Source organism: Notolepis coatsorum, assembly GCF_963971535.1.
Source record: "Notolepis coatsorum genome assembly, chromosome: 6".
NCBI classification, from domain to species: Eukaryota; Metazoa; Chordata; class Actinopteri; order Aulopiformes; family Paralepididae; genus Notolepis; species Notolepis coatsorum.
Window position 1 is genome coordinate 184780503 of NC_140170.1, and position 21843 is coordinate 184802345.

Sequence of the window (21843 nt, forward strand, 5' to 3'; positions counted from 1 at the left end):
TTAGAGTAATAAAGTGTAATAAAGTGTGTTAGAGTAATAAAGTGTAATAAAGTGGGTTAGAGTAATAAAGTGAAATAAAGTGGGTTAGAGTAATAAAGTGTAATAAAGTGGGTTAGAGTAATAAAGTGGGTTAGAGTAATAAAGTGTAATAAAGTGTGTTAGAGTAATAAAGTGTAATAAAGTGGGTTAGAGTAATAAAGTGTAATAAAGTGGGTTAGAGTAATAAAGTGAAATAAAGTGGGTTAGAGTAATAAGGTGTAATAAAGTGGGTTAGAGTAATAAAGTGTAATAAAGTGGGTTAGAGTAATAAAGTGAGTTAGAGTAATAAAGTGTAATAAAGTGGGTTAGAGTAATAAAGTGTAATAAAGTGGGTTAGAGTAATAAAGTGTAATAAAGTGGGTTAGAGTAATAAAGTGGGTTAGAGTAATAAAGTGTAATAAAGTGGGTTAGAGTAATAAAGTGTAATAAAGTGGGTTAGAGCAATAAAGTGTAATAAAGTGGGTTAGAGTAATAAAGTGTAATAAAGTGGGTTAGAGCAATAAAGTGTAATAAAGTGGGTTAGAGTAATAAAGTGTAATAAAGTGGGTTAGAGTAATAAAGTGTAATAAAGTGGGTTAGAGTAATAAAGTGTAATAAAGTGGGTTAGAGTAATAAAGTGGGTTAGAGTAATAAAGTGGGTTAGAGTAATAAAGTGTAATAAAGTGGGTTAGAGTAATAAAGTGTAATAAAGTGGGTTAGAGCAATAAAGTGTAATAAAGTGGGTTAGAGTAATAAAGTGTAATAAAGTGGGTTAGAGCAATAAAGTGTAATAAAGTGGGTTAGAGTAATAAAGTGTAATAAAGTGGGTTAGAGCAATAAAGTGTAATAAAGTGGGTTAGAGTAATAAAGTGGGTTAGAGTAATAAAGTGTAATAAAGTGGGTTAGAGTAATAAAGTGTAATAAAGTGGGTTAGAGCAATAAAGTGTAATAAAGTGGGTTAGAGTAATAAAGTGTAATAAAGTGGGTTAGAGTAATAAAGTGGGTTAGAGTAATAAAGTGTAATAAAGTGGGTTAGAGTAATAAAGTGGGTTAGAGTAATAAAGTGTAATAAAGTGGGTTAGAGTAATAAAGTGTAATAAAGTGGGTTAGAGTAATAAAGTGGGTTAGAGTAATAAAGTGTAATAAAGTGGGTTAGAGTAATAAAGTGTAATAAAGTGGGTTAGAGTAATAAAGTGTAATAAAGTGGGTTAGAGTAATAAAGTGGGTTAGAGTAATAAAGTGTAATAAAGTGGGTTAGAGTAATAAAGTGTAATAAAGTGGGTTAGAGTAATAAAGTGTAATAAAGTGGGTTAGAGTAATAAAGTGGGTTAGAGTAATAAAGTGTAATAAAGTGGGTTAGAGTAATAAAGTGTAATAAAGTGGGTTAGAGTAATAAAGTGTAATAAAGTGGGTTAGAGCAATAAAGTGGGTTAGAGTAATAAAGTGTAATAAAGTGGGTTAGAGTAATAAAGTGTAATAAAGTGGGTTAGAGTAATAAAGTGGGTTAGAGTAATAAAGTGGGTTAGAGTAATAAAGTGGGTTAGAGTAATAAAGTGTAATAAAGTGGGTTAGAGTAATAAAGTGTAATAAAGTGGGTTAGAGTAATAAAGTGTAATAAAGTGGGTTAGAGTAATAAAGTGTAATAAAGTGGGTTAGAGTAATAAAGTGTAATAAAGTGGGTTAGAGTAATAAAGTGTAATAAAGTGGGTTAGAGTAATAAAGTGTAATAAAGTGTGTTAGAGTAATAAAGTGGGTTAGAGTAATAAAGTGTAATAAAGTGGGTTAGAGTAATAAAGTGGGTTAGAGTAATAAAGTGGGTTAGAGTAATAAAGTGGGTTAGAGTAATAAAGTGGGTTAGAGTAATAAAGTGTAATAAAGTGGGTTAGAGTAATAAAGTGTAATAAAGTGGGTTAGAGTAATAAAGTGGGTTAGAGTAATAAAGTGTAATAAAGTGGGTTAGAGTAATAAAGTGTAATAAAGTGGGTTAGAGTAATAAAGTGGGTTAGAGTAATAAAGTGTAATAAAGTGGGTTAGAGTAATAAAGTGTAATAAAGTGGGTTAGAGTAATAAAGTGTAATAAAGTGGGTTAGAGTAATAAAGTGTAATAAAGTGGGTTAGAGTAATAAAGTGTAATAAAGTGGGTTAGAGTAATAGTGTGTAATAAAGTGGGTTAGAGTAATAAAGTGTAATAAAGTGGGTTAGAGTAATAAAGTGTAATAAAGTGGGTTAGTGTAATAAAGTGGGTTAGAGTAATAAAGTGGGTTAGAGTAATAAAGTGGGTTAGAGTAATAAAGTGTAATAAAGTGGGTTAGTGTAATAAAGTGGGTTAGAGTAATAAAGTGGGTTAGAGTAATAAAGTGGGTTAGAGTAATAAAGTGTAATAAAGTGGGTTAGAGTAATAAAGTGGGTTAGAGTAATAAAGTGTAATAAAGTGGGTTAGAGTAATAAAGTGGGTTAGAGTAATAAAGTGTAATAAAGTGGGTTAGAGTAATAAAGTGTAATAAAGTGGGTTAGAGTAATAAAGTGTGTTAGAGTAATAAAGTGTAATAAAGTGTGTTAGAGTAATAAAGTGTAATAAAGTGAGTTAGAGTAATAAAGTGGGTTAGAGTAATAAAGTGTAATAAAGTGTGTTAGAGTAATAAAGTGTAATAAAGTGTGTTAGAGTAATAAAATGTGTTAATAAAAAGTGTTAGAGTAATAAAGTGTGTTAATAAAGTGTGTTATAGTAATAGTGTGTTAGAGTAATAAAGTGTGTTAATAAAGTGTGTTAGAGTAATAAAATGTGTTAATAAAGTGTGTTAGAGTAATAAAGTGTGTTAATAAAGTGTGTTAGAGTAATACAGTGTGTTAATAAAGTGTGTTATGGAGCGTTTCCTCTGAGAGCTAACCTGCAGGCTGCTCCAGATTCACCAGGTAACATGTCCCAGATATGCCTGACCCAATACACATACTGTACACACACACACACACACACACACACACACACACACACAAACACAGACAGACATTCATACATAAAAACACACAGACATTCATACATAATTTAAAAAGTGAAGCAAGATAAGACATCTCTCCCTCTCTCTCTCAGACACACACTCTCTCTCATGCATGCACACACATGTGTGTGTGTGTGTGTGTGTGCGTGCGTGTGTGTGTGTGAGAGAGACACACACACAGGGGAGAGAGTGCGAGAGCCAGTCCTGGATACAGTCACCGTGCTATTTCCAGTAAGCAGGTCGCTATCTGTCGCTCTCTCAGCTCAGAGAGGCTCATTTATCCTGCACTCACACACAGCCCACTGCTGACGAGAGCCGCTCCCGTCTGCCCGACGACAGCGCTTCCAGAGTCCGACGCGACTCGCCGCGTGCCAAATAACCATCGGCCCGATGATGCACGACTCCGGCTGTGTTTAGTCTGCGCTGAGGAGCCCCACTAGCAGCCGTGCTGACACTTACACCAGATTTAAGAACCACAGCTTTAGCTACGTTAGCTAGCCCAGACAACGTTAGCTAGCCCAGACTACGTTAGCTAACGTTAGCTAACCCAGACTACGTAAATTAACCCAGACTACGTTAGCTAACCCAGACTACGTAAATTAACCCAGACTACGTAAATTAACCCAGACTACGTAAACTAACCCAGACTACGTAAAATAACCCAGACTATGTAAAATAACCCAGACAACGTTAGCTAACCCAGACTACGTTAGCTAATGTTAGCTAACCCAGACTATGTAAACTAACCCAGACTACGTAAACTAACCCAGACTACGTAAACTAACCCAGACTACGTTAGCTAACCCAGACTATGTAAACTAACCCAGACTACGTAAACTAACCCAGACTACGTTAGCTAACCCAGACTACGTTAGCTAACCCAGACTAAGTAAACTAACCCAGACTAAGTAAACTAACCCAGACTACGTAAATTAACCCAGACTACGTAAAATAACCCAGACTACGTAAACTAACTCAGACTACGTAAAATAACCCAGACTACGTAAACTAACCCAGACTACGTTAGCTAACCCAGACTACGTAAACTAACCCAGACTACGTAAACTAACTCAGACTACGTAAAATAACCCAGACTACGTAAAATAACCCAGACTACGTAAACTAACTCAGACTACGTAAAATAACCCAGACTACGTAAACTAACCCAGACTATGTAAACTAACCCAGACTACGTAAACTAACCCAGACTACGTTAGCTAACCCAGACTACGTAAACTAACCCAGACTACGTAAACTAACCCAGACTACGTAAACTAACCCAGACTACGTAAACTAACCCAGACTACGTAAAATAACCCAGACTACGTAAAATAACCCAGACTACGTAAAATAACCCAGACTACGTTAGCTAACACAGACTACGTAAAATAACCCAGACTACGTAAACTAACCCAGACTACGTAAACTAACCCAGACTACGTAAAATAACCCAGACTACGTAAACTAACCCAGTTCAGAAATGGGTGATTTAGAGCGATTTTGGTAAACCGTGTACAAAAAAAAGTTATCCAGTAATCCATTTCCTCATTGACGGCAATGCATTCAGTGTATTTTTCTCTTCCTGTTTTCGCTCGTACATTTTCACCTAGATCGCTGATTGGCACAACCCCACGTGGGGTATCATTGAACAGCTACACTCACTGACTGGCTACGACCCTCCTGTCCAATAATCTCCACAATTGGCGAATGATTGACAGTTCCAGAGCCTCGGGAGGTAATCTGACTTTCGCGTGCACAAAGTTGCATGCCTGACATGTCGGCATGTAACTCGAGGACCGGTGAACGGATTTTGTCGCCTGAGATGGCATTCAAACGGCAAAAAATATGGCTTTAATTCTATATATTATATGTTTTATAAATAATGCAGAACCGAGCCGCTAGAAGCTCGCAAACCGCTGTGTCGCACCGGTGGGCAAATGGTCCTAAAGAGGGCCCAGGCCGTTGCCAGTTAAGAGGTTAACACCTCCTCCTCTCTCCTGGTCATGGCGTCCTCATCGTGTAGAGAAGTGATTCAGAGCTCTTCTGAAGTGCTCTTCATCACCATGAAGATAAATCAAAGGCTTCCTCCTCTCCCCGCTGTTCCTCCACCCCTCCCTGTTTTTATTAGATCTCCCCTTCCTCTTTTGAGTCCCTCTCCCTCCCTCCCTCCTTCTATCCTCCATTCCCATCTACATTATTTTCACTCCCTCATCTCCTCTTCTGTGCATTTATCTCCCTCTCTCCATCCCTCGCTCCCTCCTTCTATCCCCCATTCCCATCTAGTTTCTTTTCACTCCCTCATATCCCCTTCCCTGCATTCCTCTCTCCCTCTCTCCATCCATCCATCCCTCCCTCTCCATCCCTCCCTCCCTCCCTCCATCATTCTATCCTGTATTCCCATCTACTTTCTTTTCACTCCCTCATCTCCTCTTCCCTCCCTGCATTCCTCTCTCTCCCCCTCTCCATATCTATCCCTCTCCCTCCCTCCATCTCTCCCTCTCTCCCTCCCTCCTTCCCTGCCTCCGTTTGTGATGAGCATGAAAGCCTGAATCTCAGAACTTTTGAAGTAGCCTTTACCATGACAAGGAGAGGAACTACACAAGTTCTGGTGTGTGTGTGTGTGTGTGTGTGTGTGTGTAGGTCAGCGGGAGGTGCACAAATGCACACTGCTCCCCTACACACACACACACACACACACACACGATTTGCTTCACTACACACACACTAGACTTCATGTAAAGAGAGCGAGAGAGTTACTGACCTCCTCATAGTCATCGCTGACCCAGAGAGGGATGGGCGTGCCCCAGTAACGGCTCCTGGAAACCGCCCAATCATGCGCGTCCCTCAGCCAGTTCCCAAAGCGCTTCTCACGCACAAACTCTGGTACCCTAGAGAGAGAGAGGAAGACAGAGAGAGAGAGAGAGAGAGAGAGAGAGAGAGAGAGAGCGAGAGCGAAACACAACCGAGGCAGAAAGAGATGGAAGAAAGGGAAAGGGACAAAGGTTCAATTTAAATTCTTCAGGACTAAAATCAAATAAAACGTTTCGTTCCAGTTAATGTGACGTGTGAGGATGAATGAACGTTTGCTTCAGGTCTCTGAATGTCGACATGCCTTCGAGGAGGCCTGCTCAACACGCACAGCTTGGGGGGCCAAATGACTGACGATCGGCTAAAACTAACCGACAGGAAGTTGATGGCGGAAGCTGTGGCGGCAGATCTACTCATCAGACGTGCGGCACAAGAGGACAAGCTGTTTATCCAACAGACAACGGAGATCGGTGCATCCCTAGCAGGGAACAAAATAAGTACCCGCCAACCGCCAATGGCGGGCAGATTTAAGGTTTGGCGACTTAACAATGAGAGGTCTGCCCGCCACCTGGTGTGTAGTTCATATCGATACTCTTATTTTGAAAATCCTGTGCGGGTCTCATTTCCGCCCCAAGCGCAGCTCCAGTCATAATATATATGGCTCCGGCAGCTAGCAACATTCGGTTCATATGATACTCTTATTTTGAAAAAACCCGTGGCAACTCTGCGAGTCATATCCGCCCAGTCCGTGCTTCTGCTCGCATTAAAGCCGAGCAGCGCTACACAGCAGTGCGCCTATTTTGCAAGCCGAAATAAGTCTGTAGTGTTTTTTTTTCTCCTCACAACGGGTCAAATGCATCTAACATGCGTTGCATCGTCGCCATTCCTTTATGCCCACATTGCCCAAAATGAACGTTACGTTAGCGTAAGCTAACAAGCTAATCCTGATCAGAGGCAGAGCCAGAGAACAGCAGACAGTGTGGACTGGGGAAAGGGAAATGCGGGGGGCACTCTCCCTTTCTCTGTGTGTGTGCGTGCGTCTGGAAAGACGATGAAGTCACTAGTCGGGACAGGAGTATATTATAGTAAACTGAGGATTACTGAGGATGGACAGATAATGTTGATATTCAAATATAAAAAAGTTTCGAGAGGAGTGGAAGTTTGAAGACAGACTAGACTACAATATGATGCGGGGGTGGTGAGTTGAAACAGTGTGTGTGTGTGTGTGTCCCAACCCCACTTCTATGTTTCAATAAATTATTTGCATTTAAAACTATTAACGCTGACTCATTCCTTCAGTCCACTCAAAATTATGCTAATATTCCTTATGTTGTTTATGATATTAATTGAAAATAGCATATGAGAGTATTATATAGTAATAATAACACATGGCGATATACTAAAAAGCTATTTTTGGCTGGTAAAAAATCTGCCTGGCTGGTGGTTTTTAAAATCTACCAGCCAAATGGCTGGTAAGTCAAAAAGTAAATTTTGTTCCCTGATCCCTAGCCCCTTTCGTGACTGTGATGCACGCCAACATGGTTTGGCCGAGTGAATCCACAGTCACTTGCTACTCCATAGCAAACCAACCTAGATTTACCATGAAGAACTGGTTCTGCCCGAACCGTTCGTTATACAAGTATCACAGAGAAACGTCAAAGGTACTCACAGTTGCACGAGGGTTTCGGACAGATAAACATGATTGTTTGAAAGCTCGGCGTTTCTAATACACATTTTAAATAATTTTTTATAAACGTGTAAACAGCTGGCGCACCAGGCATGTCACAAATGCAGAAGAAGAGAAGAAGCCGTTTTGATGATTTTTACTTTAACTTTTCTTTTTACCACCCCTATAATAGTGGGGGTCGCGGCTCTCTGACACCGTTATTTTGGGGGGGCGTGGCCTGAAAACGTTGGGAACCCCTGAGTTAGAGAACCACTGCTGTGGACCAGACACCGGTCCCGTGGTGTGAGTTAGAGAACCACTGCTGTGGACCAGACACCGGTCCTGTGGTGTGAGTTAGAGAACCACTGCTGTGGACCAGACACCGGTCCTGTGGTGTGAGTTAGAGAACCACTGCTGTGGACCAGACACCGGTCCTGTGGTGTGAGTTAGAGAACCACTGCTGTGGACCAGACACCGGTCCTGTGGTGTGAGTTAGAGGACCACTGCTGTGGACCAGACACCGGTCCTGTGGTGTGAGTTAGAGAACCACTGCTGTGGACCAGACACCGGTCCTGTGGTGTGAGTTGTTAGAGAACCACTGCTGTGGACCAGACACCGGTCCCGTGGTGTGTTTTGTGTGCATTATCCCTTTACTGAGGTGGCCTCTATTCCACTTCCTGGTCTATTTTAATCACTAAAAATAAACCGCATCTATGTCTTCTTTATTAAGCCTAACTGGAAAGGTTAACTCTACCTCCAAGGCCTCTTCCTTTAACCCCTTATTCTCTTTCTGCCCCCCCCCCCCGCATCTGTGTTTCTTTCTCTCTCTCATCCATCATTAATTCCCTCATCTTCTCTCTTTCATCTGACATATTTCCCTCCAGCTCTCTCTCTTCCCTCCCAGTATCACATCCTCACTCGCCCCTCTCTCTACTCTACTGCATTACCCCACAAAACTTGAAACTCAAGATTATCTCTCCCTCCCAAAACACCTCTCCTCACCTCACTCTCCATTTCCATTTCCCTCTCCTCCTCCTCCCCCGCCTCCCTCTGTATATTGTCAAGATGAATAGTGAAGGAGTGTAATTCACCATCACCATCCACAGCAGCAGCCAGTTCATCAATTCCCATTTGTGAGAAGCATCTAATTTAGGCACCTAATATATAAATGTAATGATATATCAGCAGTCTGCTCTCCTCCCTCCACCTCACCTCTCCTCCCTTCACCTCATCTCCCCTCCTCCCTCTACCTCCCCTCTCGCCACCTCCCCTCCTAGTACTACCTATAATAATAATAATAATAATAATAGTTTCATATTGGTACTACCTATAATAATAATAATAATAATAATAATAATAATAATAATAATAATAATAATAATAATAATAATAATAATAATAATAATAATAATAATAATAATAATAATAATAATAATAATAATAATAGTTTCCTATTTGGTACTACCTATAATAATAATAATAATAATAATAATAATAATAATAATAATAATAATAATAATAATAATAATAATAATAATAATAATAATAATAGTTTCCTATTTGGTACTACCTATAATAATAATAATAACTTCCTATTGGTACTACCTATAATAATAATAATGAGTTATTAGAGAGATTAGAGCATTATTGTGTTCCATTAGGGCAGTGTTTCTCAAAGTGGGGGGCGCGCCCCCCAGGGGGGGCGCAGAGGCATGACAAGGGGGGGCCTTGAGATTTATTAAATTTTTTATTTTTATTTTTTTTATTACAGAAAAATTATCACTAAAGTGCTATCTGTTGCAGCTGCACTGTTCTCCATGAAAATACCATTTCTCAAAATCTGAAAATCATTATTTAATAAAACACAGAAAAGGATCACCAAGTTACTCTGGATAAAAAAAAACCTTTACAGACAACATTGAGACAAAGCTTCCTGACACATCTCCATCCAAACTCTTGGAAGAACTCTTTGAAATCTCATCTGATACCACCTGGAGAGCTCGTTTCAGAGTGTGGTGCTGAGTACCAAGTATCTCATGATGCTGCAGTTAAGGTGTTGATACCATTCAGCACCACATACAGTATCTGTGTGAAGCTGGCTTTCCATCCATGACAGCTCTGAAAACAAAATATAGGGCCAAGTTGAAAGGTCACAATATTGGTGTTATTTCAATAAATTTAAACATGGCCCATTTCATGACTATTAATTTTGTTGGGGCGAGGGGGGGGGGCAAAATATTTTGGTCCGCCAAAGGGGGGCCTGACAGAAAAAGTTTGAGAAGCACTGCATTAGGGTACCCATCACCAGGTGTCTGAGGGATCCAACCGCACAACCATTACAAATGAAAAGTGGTCAGAGAAAAGCTAAGCTGGATCTGTAGTCTCAGTGGGCTGCCACCCACACACAGTACAGGAGGGAGGGTGTGTGTGTGTGTGTGTGTGTGTGTGTGTGTGTGTGTGTGTGTGTGTGTGTGTGTGTATACATGTAAAAGTACGTACGTATGCGTGTGTGTACGTATGTAAGTACGCACGCGTGTGTGTACGTACGTACATATGTATGCGTGTGCCCTAGTATTCTTCTGTGTGTGTGTGTGTGTGTGCGTGTGTGTGTGTGTCTGTGTCTCTGTGTGTGTGTGTGTGTGTGTGTGTATAGAGAGCGTGAGCCATACACAGCCTCATTATTCTCATGATAATTCATAATCACACAGTGACCCCTCCCTATAAACTAATCTATCACGGCTGATTGCGTCACCTTAGATGTCTAGCGATGCGCCCAGAAATAATATCAAGGCTCTTTACACACTCTGCTCATCAATTCACTGAAATGTATGCAAATATAGTCTTTAATATACATTACATTAGCATACGTTAGAGTTATACATGCAAGTCTATTGACAGGGCTTATTTATTTATTTATTTTATTTATTGGAATATAATGTATGTATAAGCTGAAGTAGCCTACTTTTTCAATCGATTAAAGGGGCCTTGAAAGAAACGTTTGCGTAGGTCTCTCTTTCCTCCAGCATGGCCGCCGGTAACCATGGTAACCATTGTCAAAAGAAAATGCCTAATCTATGTGCCGTGGTAGAGTAGGTAGAACACTAAAAAGCATGATATATTGCTATTCTACTATGAAACATGTACACAAGATCCAATAATAACAGACAGACACCAAATGATCGATATTTCTCATAAATCAACACTAGGGCTGTCCCCGACTAAGGGTTTGGATGGTCGACTAGGATTGGCCAAAATTTGCCGTTAGTCGACTATTGGTAGACTAAAAAAAATTAAAAAAATAAGTACAATATTTAATTTCTTTTTTTTTTATCATTCCATTTGGGCTGTGGCGGTGCTTAATGTCTGAAGGAGTCGACTGAAGGCTTCTTGTCCTCTGCAAAAGCATGCAATTGGTCCACTGATGGATACATCTTGATATTTGTCTATAGTATAGTGCAGGGGTGGCCAACCAGTCAGAGACTAAGAGCCACAAAAAAATGACTGTGGTACCACAAAGAGCCACACCATATACCAGCGTTTCTCAACCTTTTTTTTCAGTCACGGCACCCTTCATGTGTTTATAGGTCTCACCCTCTGGCCTCTGAAGTTGCTAATGTCTTTTTTATTTGGGCCTCACAGGGTTAAAAGTACCCTGTGAGACCCACGGTTGCAAAATTACAAAATCACTTTTAGCCATTTAAAAAAATAATGTTTATTTAAAAAATTTTAAAGGGGAACTATTTTACTATTTCTTTCACTATTTGGGCACTTTTACACAATTCCTGTGAGTCTATGGAACACCTAGGTTTTTTTCAAAAAAAATGCATTGTTTTGTATTTCTAATCAAGTACTAAAAACCGCATTTTTCTACCTCAAGATCTTAAGCCGTTTTGAGGCTGGGCTCCAACCACTGTGTGGCCTGGTGCCAACTGCCACATCAACTGCCACATTATTATGCAGCTGAGAAATCTCTGACATCACAGATATGCACATTTTCAGATGACTCAGTTCAGTGAGGGTGAATATTGTGAGAGGAGAATTGGAAGAATTCGCCAATATGAGAATTAGAGACATATATCCTATTAATATAAGTCCACATAGCTAAGAAACAATGGTAAACACTGAAAAAAGCCATTTATAAGATAGTTCCCCTTTAAGCACATGTATAGTCAATTGGTCCTGTTGTTCAGCCTCACAATGCTATTTGATAGTAAATGTGTTTATATGTCCCACCCTCTGGCCTCTGAAGTTGCTAATTTCTTTTTAATTTGGGCCTCACAGGGTTAACCTCTTAAGCCCGAGATATACAGTAAAAGTGTATATTTTCAGCATTATGTTTGTTTACCAATTATTTTAACTGTTATTAGTGAAATATAAGATTATAGAAATCTCAGGGCATTGAGTCGGAAACCGGCGCATATTGACAGGAGGAAGTGGCACAGCCAAAAGTGAGTGTAGTCTTTTGAAGGAAGAGACTCAGGGCTTTCAAATTTCTACCAAACTACCCTACCCAGCTCACACCAGCCCCTGTCAATCATCTGACTTCTGGATTTACTTTTTAATTTCTCTTATTTTTTGGGATTATCTCCCACAAACCTGAACGTTATTGCCATAAAACAGAACGCAGTTAGTTTCTCTACCTTTCTGTGAACGTGTTGCAAAAAACGGTGTTGCAATATGATGAAAAATGGTGGAGAAATTTACATTATAAAAAAGATGGCAGAATTCAGTACTGTATCTACAAAACCTTCTGTTTAATCATCTTCCCTTTATTCATTTGCTTAGATTTTTCAGGTCTGGTCAATTTTAGCATGGTGTTATTTACAGTCAAAGATACATTTTTTTTAAATAGAATTGATATTCTCCTTTGGTTCATTACAATTTACTCAAGCCTAGTAACAGACACACTATTTCTGACACTGATCCATATATGTCCCTAGATTCAGATACCAAGAACATGCAAATGGACCATTTAAAAAAAAATTGTAAATGTTTATTCTACGTCCTTATGGAATGAGTGACCAAAAAAAAAAAAAAGTTAAAAAAAAAAGTAAAAAAAAAAAAAAAAAATGTTTTTTTATTTTTTTTTATTATTTTTTTTGGATGGAAGAGCCGCACATTGACGGGCAAAGAGCCGCATGCGGCTCGCGAGCCGCGGGTTGGCCACCCCTGGTATAGTGTGTTCATTAGATGGGTGAAATCCTCTTTCAGTGCCTCTGTGCCTGTTTTCGTAGGCAGTTAGCTTCTGGTATGCGTACCATTAGCGTTAGCCACGCTTCTAGGCCTCTTTTCTTTAGGAAGGAATGATATTATAAAAAAATATCATATATCATATATACATATTATATTCGACTAATCGATTAATAGGGGTCAGCCCTAATCAACACATTAGCAACCGTCGTCTCTTGCACAAAATACTGGTGGCTATGTTATTATTATAGGCAGCCATCCTGGAAGAAAGAGGACGACATAATGAAAACCCATCTATTCAAACTCGCATATTATTCACTATAACCTCCGTCACTGTCCTACACCCCCTGCTGTTATTTTAACTTCACCGTTTCTTATACTTCTTGTTAGTTTGTTTTATTTTTTAACCTCGACTTTTTAACTGCCTTGCACACAGGGGCATACTCACTATAACTGTACCCTGTGTGCCACCGTTTTTATATTTCATACTTATACCATGTTCGGTTTGTTTTTAACTCCACTGACACTTTTCCCAAGAGACCATTGTTTGTAATTTTGACCGTCTTGTTTTTATGCCCTGTAAGGTGACCTTGGGTGTTTTGAAAGGCGCCTCCAAATAAAATGTATTATTATTATTAAACATTCAGTGCAAGGCCTCCATTCTTTTTAACACTTTGGCTGCCATGGGTTAAATTCATTATCAACCGTAGGTTGCCGGCTCTATTTGTCTATAGAGAAAGTCCCCTTCTTTGCAGGGCTATAACTTTTTAAATTCTATTGCTACATTGCCATTATTAGGGCCCATTCAAAGTCCTATATGTATTGTTCATTGTGTAGCAACGTTAAACTTTTTCATTCACATATTCATAGTAAAGTATGGTCTAATGTATAAGTATGTTTTCATCTCTTTCTGCAGCTTTCTCCAGAACGTGATATATAGCCCCAAATGCATTATATTGATGATGAAATACAGTTTGATGGCAATCAGCGCGATATAAAAAATTCCAACTAGACGTACTTCTAGAAGTTACTACACGTCATCTGATGTTGACCGGATGGGCGAGGGGGCGTTTATAATTCCGTGGGCAGCGTTATACCAATCATCTAATGTGGGTCAAATGTTGATAATAGCAGCTAGTATCGAAGACGGTAATTTTACACGCTAAAACTCACCCCAGTCTCCGCGCGCCGTTGGGCGATCATCGTAGAGTAGAAATTGTATCATTATGGGATGGCGATTTACCCGGTCCATCTCCAGCTTGTATAATGGTATATACGTCCAAATCATGTTGTTTATCGAGTTATTGGCAATCGATCGCTATGTAGTGTGACGAGCTAGAGTGCCGGAACCTATACCGAGTGCCCGGAAGTAATACGGCCGACCAGCAAAACCTCTACTGCGCTTCCTGTTAAGCGATTGCGCCGATCGGCCACCAGATGGCGCTCCTGAACCGCCAGAGAGCTCAGTGGGTCCTCCTGGTGGATCTCAGGCCAGCGGAGGGGAAATATGAATCCGATTCCAGATTTTTTAAATATTGATATTAAAGACGCTGTAAAGCGTCCTCGGCAACTTGAGCATGGCCGGGAATGACGCTGTAAAGCGTTTTTAGGCAGTCAAAGTGTTAAGCTCGACAAACACAGATGATATGTTTACACACTCCATACTGTACACACAGTCTAGCTGCTGCTGACAGACTGACCTCCTCCACCCTGACTAGCTGCTGCTGCTGACAGACTGACCTCCTCCACCCTGACTAGCTGCTGCTGCTGACAGACTGACCTCCTCCACCCTGACTAGCTGCTGCTGCTGACAGACTGACCTCCTCCACCCTGACTAGCTGCTGCTGCTGACAGACTGACCTCCTCCACCCTGACTAGCTGCTGCTGCTGACAGACTGACCTCCTCCACCCTGACTAGCTGCTGCTGCTGACAGACTGACCTCCTCCACCCTGACTAGCTGCTGCTGCTGCTGCTGACAGACTGACCTCCTCCACTCTGACTAGCTGCTGCTGCTGACAGACTGACCTCCTCCACCCTGACCAGCTGCTGCTGCTGACAGACTGACCTCCTCCACCCTGACTAGCTGCTGCTGCTGACAGACTGACCTCCTCCACCCTGACTAGCTGCTGCTGCTGACAGACTGACCTCCTCCACCCTGACTAGCTGCTGCTGCTGACAGACTGACCTCCTCCACCCTGACTAGCTGCTGCTGCTGACAGACTGACCTCCTCCACCCTGACTAGCTGCTGACAGACTGACCTCCTCCACCCCGACTAGCTGCTGTTGCTGACAGACTGACCTCCTCCACCCTGACTAGCTGCTGCTGCTGACAGACTGACCTCCTCCACCCTGACTAGCTGCTGCTGCTGACAGACTGACCTCCTCCACCCCGACTAGCTGCTGTTGCTGACAGACTGACCTCCTCCACCCTGACTAGCTGCTGCTGCTGACAGACTGACCTCCTCCACCCTGACTAGCTGCTGACAGACTGACCTCCTCCACCCTGACTAGCTGCTGCTGCTGACAGACTGACCTCCTCCACCCCGACTAGCTGCTGCTGACAGACTGACCTCCTCCACCCTGACTAGCTGCTGCTGCTGACAGACTGACCTCCTCCACCCTGACTAGCTGCTGCTGCTGACAGACTGACCTCCTCCACCCAACAGACTGACAGTGCAAAATTAAATTCAAGTACTTTTCCAAGCACTGTTTTTCATTTTAAAAGAAAAACAAATAGGATCCAATAGTTACGGCTTAAAACCGATTTCCGACAATTAGTTACAATTAATTTTTTTTTTAAATTCTATTTCTTGATTCAGATTTTTTTTTATCATGGAGGACAAAAACGTTCAATGTGAATGGTTGATTTGAATTCCAAGGACTTTTTAAAGCACCTTGTTAAAAAAAAGAAATGTCAGACTGACCTCCTCCACCCTGACTTTCCATTGATGCAGCTTCAACACCTGCAGTCACACACACACACACACGCACACACACACGTGCACTCCCTGATTACTGACGCCACACTCCAATTTCTTGATTTTTTCATTTTATTTAATCCACCTTTGGAGTAAAGCTGTTACTAGTACTACCCCTGTGGACCTACTCGTCTGCCACTTATGGCCTAACCGAGCCAGACACAACACTACTGCGTGTGCACACGTGTGTGTGTGTGTGTGTGTCTGTGTGTGAATGCATTGTGTGTATGTATGCATTGTGTGAATACATTGTGTGTAGGTATGCTTTGTGTGTACACGTTGTGTGCGTGCGCGTGTGTGTGTGTGTGTGTGTGTGTGTGTCCTCTTCACCTAGCTAGCGGCTGGCCATTCATCTCAGCTGACAGGCTCATTAACGGCAGCAGTAACTGGAGCAGAACCAGAGGTCTGAGGTACCAGAGGTAGAACTGCTGCTGCTGCCGCCACGACTACTAACACCAGCACCACTACACCACGGTTCCTCTGCCTTTTCTGTGTGGAGTTTGCATGTTCTCCGCGTGTTCCTGTGGGTTTCCTCTGCCTTTTCTGTGTGGAGTTTGCATGTTCTCTCCGTGTGGGTTTCCTCTGCCTTTTCTGTGAGGAGTTTGCATGTTCTCCCCGTGTTCGTGTGGGTTTCCTCTGCCTTTTCTGTGAGGAGTTTGCATGTTCTCCCCGTGTTCGTGTGGGTTTCCTCTGCCTTTTCTGTGTGGAGTTTGCATGTTCTCCCCGTGTTCGTGTGGGTTTCCTCTGCCTTTTCTGTGTGGAGTTTGCATGTTCTCCCCGTGTTCGTGTGGGTTTCCTCTGCCTTTTCTGTGAGGAGTTTGCATGTTCTCCCTGTGTTCGTGTGGGTTTCCTCTGCCTTTTCTGTGTGGAGTTAGCATGTTCTCCCCGTGTTCGTGTGGGTTTCCTCTGCCTTTTCTGTGAGGAGTTTGCATGTTCTCCCCGTGTTCGTGTGGGTTTCCTCTGCCTTTTCTGTGAGGAGTTTGCATGTTCTCCCCGTGTTCGTGTGGGTTTCCTCTGCCTTTTCTGTGTGGAGTTAGCATGTTCTCCCCGTGTTTGTGTGGGTTTCCTCCCACACCATGAAGACATGCATGGCAGGCAGGGACTACAGATGAAAACTAGCTCACATTGATGTGGAAACTGAAGATGTAGATTAACCCTGTCACTGCCGCACTACCAAACGGTTAACCCTTTCACTGCCACACAACAGCAGGTTACCCCTTTCACTGCCACACTACAGAAGGTTAACCCTTTACCATCACACGGTAGCGTGGCAGTGAAAGGGTTATAATGCAGGACTTAGGAAGTCTTTATTTGGCACGCAAACGACACACGCATGCGATGGGCGGCACAGGAACACACACATGCAATTTCTTGGGTGCAATGTCTCGCCGATGCGATCGAGTCTCTGCACTTGACCCATCCCGTCGTCCTTCCCCCCCAAAGGGCAGCCGGGAGCAGATAGGGGCGCAGACGTGGGCCGCGCCCCCGGGGACCAATCCCAGTGCTCCCGCCCGTCTTCGTCAAGGACGCCACAGCGTTAGCGATCTGTTGTGCATGTTTTTCCATTGGGTTTATCTTATCGGGGGGGAAACCCTTGCGAGCACGGGGAGAACATGCAAACTCCACACAGGAAGGCCTGGGAATCGAACCCTGGACCTTCTTGCTGTGAGGCGACAGTGTTAACCATTACACCACCGTGCCGCACGGGTTAATGTGCACTGTCCCTGGGTGAAAAGTAATAAAACGTACCAGTAGCACTTGTCGTTGTTCTCCAGCAGCTTCTCCTGCATGTGCTCCACTCTGATGAACCAGCTGGGAACGGCCTTGTAGATGAGAGGGGTGTCGGACCTGGACAACACAGACAGACAGATAGATATCATGTTATAGATACTATAGACATTATAGATCTCATATTTGATCATATAGACATTATAGATATCATATTTGATCATATAGACATTATAGATATCATATTTGATAGACATAGATATCATATATGTGAGACATTATAGATATCATATTTGATAGATACATTATAGATATCATATTTGATATATACATTATAGATATCATATTTGATAGATTGACATTATAGATATCATATTTGATAGACATTATAGATATATTTGATACATGCATAAATAGAATGACATTAGATATATTTGATAAAGAGATAGATAGATACATACATTAGATATCATATTTGATATACATTATAGATATCATATTTGATAGATAGACATTATAGATATCATATTTGATAGATATACATTATAGATATATTTGATAGACATTATAGATATATTTGATAAAGAGATAGATAGATACATACATTATAGATATCATATTTGATATAGACATTATAGATATCATATTTGATAGATAGACATTATAGATATCATATTTGATAGATATACATTATAGATATCATATATGATAGATAGACATTATAGATATCATATTTGATAGACATAGATATCATATTTGATACAGACATGGATATCATATTTGATAGCCATTATATATATATATATCATATTTGATAGATAGACATTATAGATATCATATTTGATACACACATTATAGATATCATATTTGATAGATACATTATAGATATCATATTTGATAGACATATATATCATATTTGATATAGACATAGATATCATATTTGATAGCCATTATATATATCATATTTGATAGATATACATTATAGATAGCATATTTGATATAGACATTATAGATATCATATTTGATAGATAGACATTATAGATATAATATTTGATATAGACATAGATATCATATTTGATAGATAGACATTATAGATATAATATTTGATAGATATACATTATAGATATCATATTTGATATAGACATGGATATCATATTTGATAGCCATTATATATATCATATTTGATAGATAAGACATTATAGATATCATATTTGATACATACATTATAGATATCATATTTGATACATACATTATAGATATCATATTTGATAGATACATTATAGATATCATATTTGATATAGACATTATAGATATCATATTTGATAGACATTATAGATATAATATTTGATAGATAGACATTATAGATATCATATTTGATATAGACATGGATATCATATTTGATAGCCATTATATATATCATATTTGATAGATAGACATTATAGATATCATATTTGATACATACATTATAGATATCATATTTGATAGATAGACATTATAGATATCATATTTGATAGACATTATAGATATCATATTTGATAGACAGACATTATATATAATATTTGATAGAGACACAAATAGAATGACATTATAGATATATTTGATAAAGAGATAGATAAATAGACATACATTATAGATATTATATTTGATAGATACATAAATAAATAGATACATTATAGATATCATATTTGATAAATATATATAATTATTAGGGCTGGGACTTTATCGCGTTCATTTAGTTTAATTAACTACAGAAAAAAATGCATTTTATCGCATGCGGGCCGTCACGCAGCACTTTGCTCTTGTCCGATGGCTCCAGGCTGCGTTTTCACCGGTCAACCGATTCATTGTTGGAAAGTTGAATTTGCCGCCTATTGATCGTCAGTCACCCCACTCTACTTATTGCGTGATTCCATTCTCGAGTTACAAGACGAGCGAGTGTCATTTTGACAAGCCGTTCGGACGAGTGACCACGTCCGGTTGTGAGCGGTGCTGAACTGGCGAGTGACCAATCACCGCTGATGGTGAAAATGATTGACCACCGTTGTAGCCGAGGAGCGTCTGCTCCGAAAGCTTTCCCAGAGTGAGAGTGGGGGAAGGCGACACAAGAAGAGGCATAAGTCCTTTGTTTTGACGCGAGAGGCGAAATTAATGGCAGTGCAGATAATCACGCTGAATTATTGCCGGTACACACATTACAAAAACCCTTGTGAAACACTCATTTTCCGTGGGATTTCTTTTATAAACTTTGGACCTGTATGACTTCAGGCTATGGAACCGTTATGTTTTCCAGCTCCTACCTCTCAGCTGGGACTTAAAAACAGGCCTCTGGCAACAAGTAAACAGAAATGAGAGTACACTAACTAAACGTTTACTTCAGTGTGTTCAAACCTCTGTTACTCTCATTAGCACTCAATACAAGTGATTTTATCTTTCAAAAGAGACCGGACTCAAGCAAGTGCTATAAGTAGGGATGTTCGATATTGGCATTTTTACCGATATACCGATATTGTCCAAATCTTAATTTCCGATACCGATATCAACCGATACCGATATATGCAGGGTATCCCACCCAAAAAAAAGGAATAATTTCAGGTAATTAACATTACATATCTCTTGTCGTGGAATTAACACAACATTATGCATACTTTTGAAAAATAAATAAAATAAGAATTTGTTCTTACTTGCTTACCTGGGTAAATAAAGGTTAAATAAATGTAAAAAAAAAAAAAAATGCCAATATCGGACATCCCTAGCTAAACGTATAAAGTATAATACATCGCAAATTACTTTAGGTATGCAATCGTCAAAAACAGAGCAGAGCCAACCTTTTTTTCTTAGTCTGGTTTGTTCATATACAGAATATTGAGGAAAAAAGAGAGAAATTGAGATCAATCAAGAGTTTTTTTTTCTCCACGTCTTCACTGGTTCTGTCTCTGGTTCTGTCTCTGGTAGCTCTGCTGTCTCCACTGGTTCTGTCTCTGGTAGAGCCCTGCTGTCTTCACTGGTTCTGTCTCTGGTAGCCCTGCTGTCTTCACTGGTTCTGTCTCTGGTAGAGCCCTGCTGTCTTCACTGGTTCTGTCTCTGGTAGAGCCCTGCTGTCTTCACTGGTTCTGTCTCTGGTAGAGCCCTGCTGTCTTCACTGGTTCTGTCTCTGGTAGAGCCCTGCTGTCTTCACTGGTTCTGTCTCTGGTAGAGCCCTGCTGTCTCCACTGGTTCTGTCTCTGGTAGCCCTGCTGTCTTCACTGGTTCTGTCTCTGGTAGAGCCCTGCTGTCTTCACTGGTTCTGTCTCTGGTAGCTGCTGTCTTCACTGGTTCTGTCTCTGGTAGAGCCCTGCTGTCTTCACTGGTTCTGTCTCTGGTAGAGCCCTGCTGTCTTCACTGGTTCTGTCTCTGGTAGAGCCCTGCTGTCTTCACTGGTTCTGTCTCTGGTAGAGCCCTGCTGTCTTCACTGGTTCTGTCTCTGGTAGCCCTGCTGTCTTCACTGGTTCTGTCTCTGGTAGAGCCCTGCTGTCTTCACTGGTTCTGTCTCTGGTAGAGCCCTGCTGTCTTCACTGGTTCTGTCTCTGGTAGAGCCCTGCTGTCTTCACTGGTTCTGTCTCTGGTAGCCCTGCTGTCTTCACTGGTTCTGTCTCTGGTAGAGCCCTGCTGTCTTCACTGGTTCTGTCTCTGGTAGCCCTGCTGTCTTCACTGGTTCTGTCTCTGGTAGAGCCCTGCTGTCTTCACTGGTTCTGTCTTCACTGGTTCTGCCTCTGGTTGCCCTGCTGTCTTCCAGCATGTCTTCACTGGTTCTGTCTCTGGTAGCCTGCTGTCTTCCAGCATGTCTTCACTGGTTCTGTCTCTCTGGTTGCCCTGCTGTCTTCCAGCATGTCTTCACTGGTTCTGTCTCTGGTAGCCCTGCTGTCTTCCAGCATGTCTTCCACGTCCGTTCGTTATGTTGGCATTCGAATTTTAAATCAACATTCGGATTTTTTATTTTGGTTTATATATATATATATACCGTAATTCCTCTAATAGTAGCCGGGTCTCAAATACAAACCGGGTCTCTATTAACGGCCGGGTGCGCTCTTGAGCTAAGCAATGGACCCGTCTCAAAACCCTGCCCCTTTTCTTGATCCTCCAATCACAACTGTCGCTTACCTCGGACAAACTTGGTTTGTCCGAGGTAAGCGACAGTTGTGATTGGAGGATCAAGAAAAGGGGCAGGGTTTTGAGACAGGTCAATTATAAGCCGGCCTCCTAATACAAGCCGGGTTACTAATATACTGAGCTGCACACTGAGCTAGTTACTTGATTTCACTTTGAAAACGTTGAAATGACCAGTGACCACCTGTAATTGCACTGTTTACTATTTCATACAGTACTTGGTTTCAATAAATGAACCCAGTACATTTTACTGGGTTCAAACTGACACAAAATGTTGATTTATTCATTATGATCCGTTTGAAAATTTGAAATATA

At 40.9% G+C, this 21843-nt stretch overlaps 1 protein-coding gene across 1 annotated transcript in view; it reads right to left on the reverse strand.

Annotated features, from left to right (window-relative positions):
- Nucleotides 1–21843, reverse strand: part of iars1 (isoleucyl-tRNA synthetase 1) — a 202370-nt gene that overhangs the window by 135281 nt on the left and 45246 nt on the right. Inside the window, exons 12-13 of the mRNA XM_084315958.1 lie at nucleotides 17407–17505; nucleotides 5776–5902 (exon numbers count right to left, since the gene is read on the reverse strand). Of these exons, the coding sequence (XP_084172084.1) occupies nucleotides 5776–5902; nucleotides 17407–17505 (226 nt within the window). The remainder of the gene's footprint in view (nucleotides 1–5775; nucleotides 5903–17406; nucleotides 17506–21843) is intronic.